The sequence below is a fragment of the Coregonus clupeaformis genome, chromosome 30 (assembly GCF_020615455.1).
Source record: "Coregonus clupeaformis isolate EN_2021a chromosome 30, ASM2061545v1, whole genome shotgun sequence".
NCBI classification, from domain to species: domain Eukaryota; kingdom Metazoa; phylum Chordata; class Actinopteri; order Salmoniformes; family Salmonidae; genus Coregonus; species Coregonus clupeaformis.
This window is the reverse complement of record NC_059221.1, coordinates 46,995,521-47,005,395: the sequence shown is the minus strand read 5'-3', so window position 1 is coordinate 47,005,395 and position 9,875 is coordinate 46,995,521. Positions and strand designations below refer to the sequence as shown.

At 40.3% G+C, this 9,875-nt stretch overlaps 2 protein-coding genes across 4 annotated transcripts in view; both read right to left on the bottom strand.

Annotated features, from left to right (window-relative positions):
* Positions 1-271: 271 nt before the first annotated feature.
* pim2 (Pim-2 proto-oncogene, serine/threonine kinase) lies at positions 272-4,125 on the bottom strand. The gene is made up of 7 exons (XM_041857068.2): positions 3,888-4,125; positions 3,522-3,622; positions 3,337-3,387; positions 2,707-2,927; positions 2,392-2,561; positions 2,104-2,280; positions 272-1,973 (listed from the first exon to the last, which is right to left on the bottom strand). Exons 1-7 carry the CDS (start codon positions 3,946-3,948, stop codon positions 1,819-1,821), a joined length of 936 nt encoding a protein of 311 aa, XP_041713002.1. The 5' UTR covers positions 3,949-4,125; the 3' UTR covers positions 272-1,818.
* A 1,007-nt stretch (positions 4,126-5,132) lies between these two features.
* Positions 5,133-9,875, bottom strand: part of otud5a (OTU deubiquitinase 5a) — a 30,602-nt gene continuing 25,859 nt past the window's right edge. For 2 of the 3 annotated variants that reach the window (XM_041857069.2, XM_041857071.2), the window contains exons 6-9: positions 8,757-8,945; positions 6,727-6,931; positions 6,467-6,583; positions 5,133-5,415 (exon numbers count right to left, since the gene is read on the bottom strand). In XM_041857069.2, coding sequence (XP_041713003.1) covers positions 5,294-5,415; positions 6,467-6,583; positions 6,727-6,931; positions 8,757-8,945 — 633 coding nt within the window. In that variant the 3' untranslated portion in view covers positions 5,133-5,293. The remainder of the gene's footprint in view (positions 5,416-6,466; positions 6,584-6,726; positions 6,932-8,756; positions 8,946-9,875) is intronic. The other variant, XM_041857070.2, reaches the window with a different exon arrangement.

Here is a 9,875-nt window from a genome sequence, read left to right as displayed (position 1 = left end):
ACAGCCAACTGCCGTTACTGCACTTTTACTGCAGTTTCAAAACTGCAATATTTTTTTGTAAGGGGAACCCCATTGCCTGTTTTTGTGTGCTGTTGACACTCGTTTTGATATAACAACTCAGTGATGGTTCAAACTTCCTACTGCTGTCAAGGCCTTTAAACGGAGGCCTATCCTTCCTATATGTGTTTCTGACTGATCACAAAGGCACTCTAAACGAGTCTGAAGTCTAATCTTACGAAATCATGATAAATTAACACCAAACAGCACAGGAAAACATTGACAGCCTTTATGTACACGTTAGAATCAAGAATTTGATGGAATGTGTCTCCTGAAATTCTCATTTCATGTAAAGAGTTTTGTGACAACTGGCAGTGTATAAAACAACAATACACAAGTATTTACAACAAATATAACTATGCTACCTCAGCTCATTGACTATGATTATGACAATTATAGTTTTAAACAATGAAGTGGAATGATGCTCTTTTTCAATGTTGTATTAACTCTTCCATTGGGTAAATTGAGTCATTCATGTTTTTGGAATTAGAAAATGTTTGTCGTTACAGTCCCACCATTAAGGTAGGATTTAGATTAAGGCACACGATGAAGTCTCATCAACATTTAAAGAACAACATATATACATACAATTGGTCATGTGGGTCCCACTTGCACCAATAAAACCAAAGTAAATAAATAATACAAAAGTAAATCACCCAGTTTGAATGTTGTCTACTGTCTTGAACAACAGCCACTGATTAAAAACACTGAGGCAGTTACTTCAGGTAAACCTTCAAACTCCACAGAAAACAAGAACATAAGTCCTAGGAAGGAAAATGGAATTACAGATTTTAACTTCCCTCCAAGATAAAGTATGTGAAAGATCATCCAGTTTAGTTTCTGGTTTGGACACATTCTAGGATGTCTCATTGCTGTGGTGTTGACAAAACTCTTGGAGGCCTGCCCGTCACAAAAAATTACACAGACATTCTAAAGGTGAATCCTGAAGGATAGTATTACATCCTGGATACTATTTGACATTCTAAATGTGTTAATGTTCCAAAAGAATATGCAAATATTATTTTGAAGAGAAAACATTGTCAATGTCCAATTCCCAAGACTACTCAGCTCCAGTGAATAAGTCCATTGTATGAGGCATATGAGCCAGACTTGAGCGTCCATAGAGATGTTGCCTTGCCTGTGCCACTCCCTAACCCTCAGGACAAAATCCATGGAAAACTGAAGATATGCATAGTGCTCCGGATTACTGTTGTTTTGTAGTCCTTTATTCCTCTTGAAACGAGGTAACTTAAATAACCTGTAAAACCAGGTCTTCACATGGAAAAGTATGTGATCTCAACCAAATCACATGAAATAATAGAATCAAATGGTATCAGAAACTTCGACATGCCTCCAGTATAACTGATGTAAACAGAAAGTCCAACCCTTAAGATAAATAAATAGTAATTGAAATAAATACCCATAAATGATAAAAAATAAAGCATACATATCTCTTCCCAATATAGTCTATATTACTATGGAATGTGCCTTTTTGTAGCACGTATGAAGATAATTTAGATATAGTTTGCCTTGGCTCAAGATAAGTGTGTGATACATTTCTTTGTACTAAGGTAGTACGTTAGTGCAGTATATTTCTATAACACTTGTCAAATTAAAATAAAATAGTATAGCAACACTGCAAAATGATAAATAAATAGCTTTCCATAGGGGGACTTGATAAGTTAAGCACAGTGATAATAAGATAAGTGTGATCTAAAAAGGCATCTGAAGTTTCTTTAACCACCCAATAGTATCCAGGAATCATAGGCTTGACTGGCTTGGCAAAGAGTTGTGATCCCCATGCAAGTCTCCACTGTCGTTAGATGACTCCATCCAGGGATGGAGTAAAATCTCTTCTAAGCTTGGCCGATCCTCTGGTCTGTAGGCAAGGCACCAACGAACCAAAGACTGGCACTCTGGGGGGAAAAAGAAGAAGAGGATTTTCAGTCATGATGAATTGCAATTAGAAATGAAATCCAGAATTTGTTCTGTCATTGCCCTAGAAATGTTGTCAGATAGTAAGAATAGGTCTATGTAGAAATGTACCTTTTGAAATGCGTTTGGTGAAACTTGGCGAGGCCTGCACAATGTCTCTGTCCCTCTCGAAGGGGATGTCCCCGCAAACCATGTCGAAGAGAAGCACTCCCAATGACCAGACAGTCAGGGACCGGGCATGGTAGTGCTGATGTTGGATCCACTCAGGAGGACTGTACACTCTGGTGCCTAGTGAGAGAAAGGGACGATTACATTACAAACAAAATAAGAGGCATCAATTCTTCTAAAATAAGTTTAGAGGGGTACATATGGATATAATAAGTAATGTTTTTCACTTACCCTCAAATTCTGTGTAAGCAGTGTCTTTGAGCAGAGCACCAGAGCCGAAGTCAATGATCTTAACATCTCCTGTCCGAGTGTCGACTAAAATGTTCTCATCCTTCACATCTCTATGCACGATCCCTTGTGCTTGACAGAACCGCAGCGCTTCCACTATCTGGAGCATGAACCTGGAAAAACAAGCCCTGGTTAGAATATCATATAAGATCACATTAATGAGCACAGAAAACCCAGCAGCCTCCCACACATGGAAACAGAGTGGGGATGTTTAACCTGTGAGTGAAATAGGTCTACTGACTTGAAACAGTCATATACCTTTGTGCAAGTGGCTCATCCAGGGCTCCCTGCTCTGTGATGAAGTCAAAGAGGTCCTGACTGGGTTGTGGTCTTTCGAACACGATGAGGAATCCCTGTCCTGGCACCTCAAACCAGTCCAGCATCTTGATCACCCCATGGTGCCAGGGTCCTGCCCCTGCTCCACCCCCCAGCTGTAAGAGCAGGGCAATCTCCATGGGTACCAGGTTGGGTTCATCTGGCTGTTGGCAGAGAGAGAGAGAGGGAGGGTTAGTATAATTATGAGTCAGTCAGCATAAATATACTAGTTGCTAAAACACATGAGAATTGTTTTGTCCAGACAGGGGAAATACTGCTACTAAGTTCCTCAAAATTATTTTTTATTTGAGGAAAAACCCTACCACGTAATTTCCACAAAATGACAACCACGTCACGGTTATGAAAACACAACATGTGGTTTCTCTTCCGATTCCCAGCAGAGGGCACAAAATACCAGCTTTTTATTTCCACACATGACCAGACTGTCAGGTGTACAAGAATGGTAACCACAACAAAATACACTTGGCAGAAGCCCCAACAAGAAATAAAAACGCACATCTTAAATCATATAACGTAGTTGTTGTTGTTTTTTATGGGGGGGGGTAAACTTACCAATCGCGCCCATTGCTGCACTCTGTCACTTGAAACTTGTTTAATTGCCACCTAAGGATAAATAAACAATATTAGTGTTCATATGTCTTTTTTTTTTTTCATTGTTGTTTGTCTAAAAACAGGTTTTGAATTTTTGTTATTGATCATTAATTGACTATGTTCTCTTCACATTTTGCTGTAAGTACCTGCAGACCATCTGAGATGCGTTGACCAGCAAAGACGGACCCAAATCCACCGCTTCCAAGAAGCGCACCTAATTGGTAATGCTTCTCAAAGGACTCTTTACCTGTGGTGTCAAAGAACATACATCAAAACATAATCAAAGCTGTAATGTAGGGTAGGCTATGTAAGAAACTAGCTTTATGTCCACTGCAGTAATTGTGTCATTACTAGGTATGTGTCTTGCTTGTCGTGGAAGCAAATATCTGTACTGGCTATACCTCCTGTCTTGATCAACCTTGATATTCCAGTCAAACGTCAACCATACATTCATGACACATAATAAGCCATTAAATGAAAAACATATGGCACTGGCACCTCCAAATTCTTACCATTTTTTCCTTTGACATCCTCCTGATCCAAGCGCAGCTCAACACTACGTTTGTCCAACATTTTTAAAAATTGAATATATCCGAAGTAAAAAAGTTGGGTAAATTTAGTTCAAGGTTATGTCCATTCCGAATTTAATCCGCGAAGAGTTTTCAAAATATCCACAGAGCAAGTTGCTGTAGACAGCTGCGTTTCCCAGAAAGACCGATTTGAACAACAAACTGACACGTCTGGCCAAAGAAAGTTTGTTGCTGTTTTAAGGTTAAAACTGTGAACACGCCCACACGAAGCATCTATCCAATCACCGCGGAATTAGCAGTAGTATTTTGAATTGTGGTCCAATCACAATGTAGCATGATTTACCTATATTAATATTCATATACTACTACTACTTTCATCCGAATTAGCTACGTTCCAGTAAACGAGGGGTCTTTTGATGAGAAGCACCTTCCTTGTGGTTTTTGTTTATGCTTCTAGCAACTAACTTCAGCGCGCACATCGCTCTTCTTGTTACGGTGCATGATGTGCTTCATTGTGTATGTACATGCACTGTGCATAGATGTGTGCTCATGGCATGAACATAATATTTAACATTTTACTGAAGTCAATTGCACATAGCTCTGTCATCATCAACAGTATTGTAATAGATGAATAATAACAAAGCATTGTCTGTCTGTCTCACTATTGCAGCCACATTTCCTGCACTACATATTATGGCTGTTATTGTTTGGAGATAATCCTTGCAGATTAGTTTGTGAAAGAAATGCTGCCAGAAGGTTAACGTTCATTTTGGGCGGGAGTAAAACACAGTCCCCATAAGTAAACAGTGAAGGTTGGGTGGCAATAACAGAGAAAAAAAACCTCACATAAATGGGAATTCCCTTGCACTTGTTATCTACAAATCAAATCAGTTATTCAGGTAAATGCAATTAAATATTTAGAAGTGTATATCAATTCGAGTGGGTATGAAATTAATAAGTACAGTTATAGCAAAAAGAAATACACAAAAGTGCTGTTTTTCAGAAAGATTTCCTCTTTTATTCCAAGAAAAAAATGTATTTTCATCCCAAACAAGAAAATAAAATAAAACAAACTTATATTAACCAATCATTAAGAGGATAAGTATGACCATTTTTATATATTTTTTCTTCTTGTTTTCTATGATGATACTGGTTGTGTTCAATTAAACATGCAACTAAATAAGTCCAATGATGGTGTCCATGGTATTAGAAAGGAAGGGGTTGGAGTCTGATTATGCTGGATCTTTATTGGTAGGTGTGGAGAAGCAGAGATGGATGGATAGGGAGAAGGAGGAGAGAAGACTGGATGGTTACATGATGACGTTGGGATTTTCCCCTGTTCTGCCTCCTTCCTTCCAGGGGACGTTGTGTGTGCTTGATCCCCTTTATCAACTGCTGTCTGGAGAGGGTTCTCTATGCATTGAGTTCTTCTTCATGCTGTCAAGGTACTCTTGTTGTGAAACGGCCAAGACTGACGCCAGAATCTCATCATCCTCCCAGTCTGTTAAGCCTACACCATAGAGAAAAGGAAAAATACACATTCTAGCATTCTAATGTAAAAGAGGACTTGAGAGAAAAAAAACCTGCTAGTTATTTTTAAATCAAGAGGGGTACTGGAATTACTAGTTTACAAAATATTGTTATTTGCCGTTTATATTCTGCACATTAGTGACAGTGGTTAACATAAGATTTTGTTTGGTTTTTGTGTTGGAAAAAGCTTGTACCCAAATACGAATGTGACAGTATATGCACCCAATCACGACCAAGCAATATGAGAGGGAGGTCATTTCAGGTGAATTGCATCTGTTCTCAGCTTTGCTCCTGCACCGCACCCTTGTTTCATGTTTCTACTATTCTACGTTCTTACATTTCTTCTTCTGATTTCCTGTTTATTTTTTCCTTTCAGATACAGAGTTGCTGTGCGATAGAACATACCATAATGACAAATTATCATCAAAAATAAATGTCCTATGGTGACCCAAATACTTTAAAGCTACATGTACGTGTATCTGATAGGTGCACACTACATGTTTTTAAATGTATGTAAATTGTAAATGATTTTGTCTGTAATGTATTTTTCGTAATGTGTCGGAACCCAGTAAGACTAGCTGTCGCCATTGGCCTCGGCTAATGGGATCCTAATCAAATCAAAAATGATATGATGATACATGTTAATGATAGGATAGGTTACAGTGTGAAAGGTATGTTTTTTTACCCCCACTAATCTCTAGTATATGTGTTGTTATTCAAGTGTCTTCAGTCCAGCAGCAGCGACAGCACCATGCCTTCACAACAGAGGATGTGTAATAACACTGTCTAGAACACTGTGATTGATATGCCTTATGCTAAGGATTGCTGCTAGTGTTGACAACTATCCCAACTGAAATATTACATCTCAAACTGACCATACTACCTATTCTATGAATAACATATAAATAAAATAACATAGAACAGCAACAGTAGTAAATGCCTTAAGGGGACAAATAAAGTTGTTTGAATTGAATTGAATGCATTCATTTGAGTAAGTCTTTAAGTAAAGAAAGAGCCAGTGATTATCTTACCGAAGGCTGTGGGTGACATTTCTTTCATGATAGCACGGTATTCCAGTGCCGGGTACAGAGACTTCAGAGAGGAGGAGGTGGGTCTATCAGGCCCAACACAAGCCTGGTTGCTGGGACCTAGAGTAGGGGGCAGAGAGAGATTCCCATCATCAAAACAGGATTCTTTACAAAGATGAAACCCTAAGATTCCAATGTTCATTTGATACACCACCATCTCAGTTGATTCATGGCACTTCTGATGGTTTGTCACAGTGACTAACCTGGGGCACAAGGTGAAGGGGGCTTCGACATAAGGGCTGCCCCAGCAGGGGAGGGAGGCTTGTTGCTTGTGTCTGAGTGGGAGGGGTCAGTGTTCTCCGGTGAGGGAGCTGAGCTGCGCTGCCGGGGCGAGCGGGCGCTCCACTCCTCCAGACCACTAGAAGATGCTGCGGTGGCCGAGCTGCAGGTGGCACTAGCCTTACGGGGCTAGGAGGAGAGGGATACAGGGACCTCATTAAAACACATGCCAGCTGCTGAAACACTTCAATACTGGACACTAGACTCATATAAACCAAACGTGTCACTGAAATGCTCTTCAATCTGCCATGTACAGTTGAAGTCAGAAGTTTACATATACTTAGGTTGGAGTCATTAAAACTTGTTTTTCAACCACTCCACAAATTTCGTGTTAACAAACTACAGTTTTGGCAAGTCAGTTAGGACATCTACTTTGTGCATGACAAGTAATTTTTCCAACACAATTGTTTACAGACAGATTATTTCACTTATAATTCACTGTATCACAATTCCAGTGGGTCAGAAGTTTACATACACTAAGTTGACTTTGCCTTTAAACAGCTTGGAGAATTCCAGAAAATGACGTCATGGCTTTAGAAGCTTCTGATAGGCTAATTGACATAATTTGAGTCAATTGGAGGTGTACCTGTGGATGTATTTCAAGGCCTACCTTCAAACGTAGTGCCTCTTTGCTTGACATCATGGGAAAATCAAAAGAAATCAGCCAAGACCTCAGAAAAAAAATTGTAGACCTCCACAAGTCTGGTTCATCCTTGGGAGCAATTTCCAAACGCCTGAAGGTACCACGCTCATCTGTACAAACAATAGTACGCAAGTATAAAACCATGGGACCACGCAGCCGTCATACCGCTCAGGAAGGAGACGCGTTCTGTCTCCTAGAGATGAACGTACTTCAGTGTGAAAAGTGCAAATCAATCACAGAACAACAGCAAAGGACCATGTGAAGATGCTGGAGGAAACAGGTACAAAAGTATCTATATCCACAGTAAAACGAGACCTATATCGACATAACCTGAAAGGCCGCTCAGCAAGGAAGAAGCCACTGCACCAAAACCGCCATAAAAAAGCCGAACTACGGTTCGCAACTGCACATGGGGACAAAGATCGTACTTTTTTGAGAAATGTCCTCTGGTCTGATGAAACAAAAACAGAACTGTTTGGCCATAATTTCCAATTTGTAAGTCGCTCTGGATAAGAGCGTCTGCTAAATGACTTAAATGTAAATAATGACCATCGTTATGTTTGGAGGAAAAAGGGGGTTGCTTGCAAGCCGAAGAACACCATCCCAACCGTGAAGCACGAGGTGGCAGCATCATGCTGTGGGGGTGCTTTGCTGTAGGAGGGACTGGTGCACTTCACAAAATAGATGGCATCATGAGGAAGGAAAATTATGTGGATATATTGAAGCAACATCTCAAGACATCAGTCAGGAAGTTAAAGCTTGGTCGCAAATGGGTCTTCCAAATGGACAATGACCCCAAGCATACTTCCAAAGTTGTGGCAAAATGGCTTAAGGACAACAAAGTCAAGGTACTGGAGTTGCCATCACAAAGCCCTGACCTTAAATCCTATAGAAAATGTGTGGGCAGAACTGAAAAAGCCTACAAACCTGACTCAGTTACACCAGCTCTGTCAGGAGGAATGGGCCAAAATTCACCCAACTTATTGTGGGAAGCTTGTGGAATGCTACCCGAAACGTTTGACTCAAGTTAAACAATTTAAAGGCAATGCTACCCAATACTAATTGAGTGTATGTAAACTTCTGACCCACTGGGAATGTGATGAAATAAATAAAAGCTGAAATAAATCATTCTCTCTACTATTATTCTGACATTTCACATTCTTAAAATAAAGTGGTGATCCTAACTGACCTAAGACAGGGAATTTTTACTAAGATTAAATGTCAAGAATTGTTAAAAACTGAGTTTAAATGTATTTGGCTAAGGTGTATGTAAACTTCCGACTTCAACTGTACTTGCACATTTTGTCTCACCTGGCGCGCCTGCTTCTCTTGGTCCTGGAGCCACTGCAGGTAGGACTCCCTGGCCACCTGCTCCTCGATGGCCTCGTTGGTGGCCTCCCAGTCCGTGGCTCTCTTCTTGTCCTCCAGCATCTGCTGCTCGATCCACGACTCCTCAGAGGTCTTAATAGCGTTCTTCATAAGCGACTGGTCTACATACTGCTGGGAAGGAGGGAGAGGTCAGAGGTCACTAACTGGACATAAAACCGGATAGGTCAGAGGTCAAAACTGAAAAATCGATACAGTTCCATATCGGGATATTATTTTTGATTATATAACGTATCGTTTTGACAATATCGCAATATTATTTTTGCACTAGTTGGCTGGGACTCCAGTAGTCTCCGTCTTTTTAAATAGGGATCCAAACTCATTTTCTCATGGCTCACTCTCTTCTCCCTCTGCAGCAGACATATGGTGAGCAATATGTACATATAGAATTGTGAGAATAGCATTACATATCGTATCGGCACCTAAGTATTGTGATAATATCGTATCGTGAGGTCCCCGGCAATTCCCAGCCCTAGTGGAAATGTGCAACCAAGTATCAATGTGTAACAACCAAGACAATATGTAACAACCAAGACAATAGGTAACAACCAAGACAATGGGTAACAACCAAGACAATGGGTAACAACCAAGACAATGGGTAACAACCAAGACAATGGGTAACAACCAAGACAATGGGTAACAACCAAGACAATGGGTAACAACCAAGACAATATGTAACAACCAAGACAATGGGTAACAACCAAGACAATGGGTAACAACCAAGACAATTGGTAACAACCAAGACAATGGATAACAACCAAGGCAAAATCTTCAGATCCTTCACACCTTATCAAGGAGATTTGACAAGTTTAGTCTGCTGGGTATCAATAAAAGGTTTCGCTATCCGTCTAGAAATTACTCCAGGTCTTTGATATCTTTGTCCGTGAGCAAGAGCTTCTGTGCGCGCAAATGCAAAAACTGCCTCCAGCCTTCCTTGGAAACAATGCCCGTGTCTTAATCTAAGGCTTAATTGGGATGGCTAGGCGTGCGGCCCTCTGTGGGAGCTCCACCTATGGTAGACTACATGTCCTTAGAGCCTGAACA

Bases quoted from the DNA above. Each gene is read 5' to 3' on its own strand.
- pim2 (XM_041857068.2), bottom strand. From the start codon at position 3,948: ATGTTGGACAAACGTAGTGTTGAGCTGCGCTTGGATCAGGAGGATGTC. The intron at 3,388-3,521 runs GTACTTACAGCA...ATTTATCCTTAG, and splicing joins GCATCTCAGATGGTCTGCAG to GTGGCAATTAAACAAGTTTC. The intron at 2,281-2,391 runs GTAAGTGAAAAA...TTCTCTCACTAG, and splicing joins TGCTTACACAGAATTTGAGG to GCACCAGAGTGTACAGTCCT.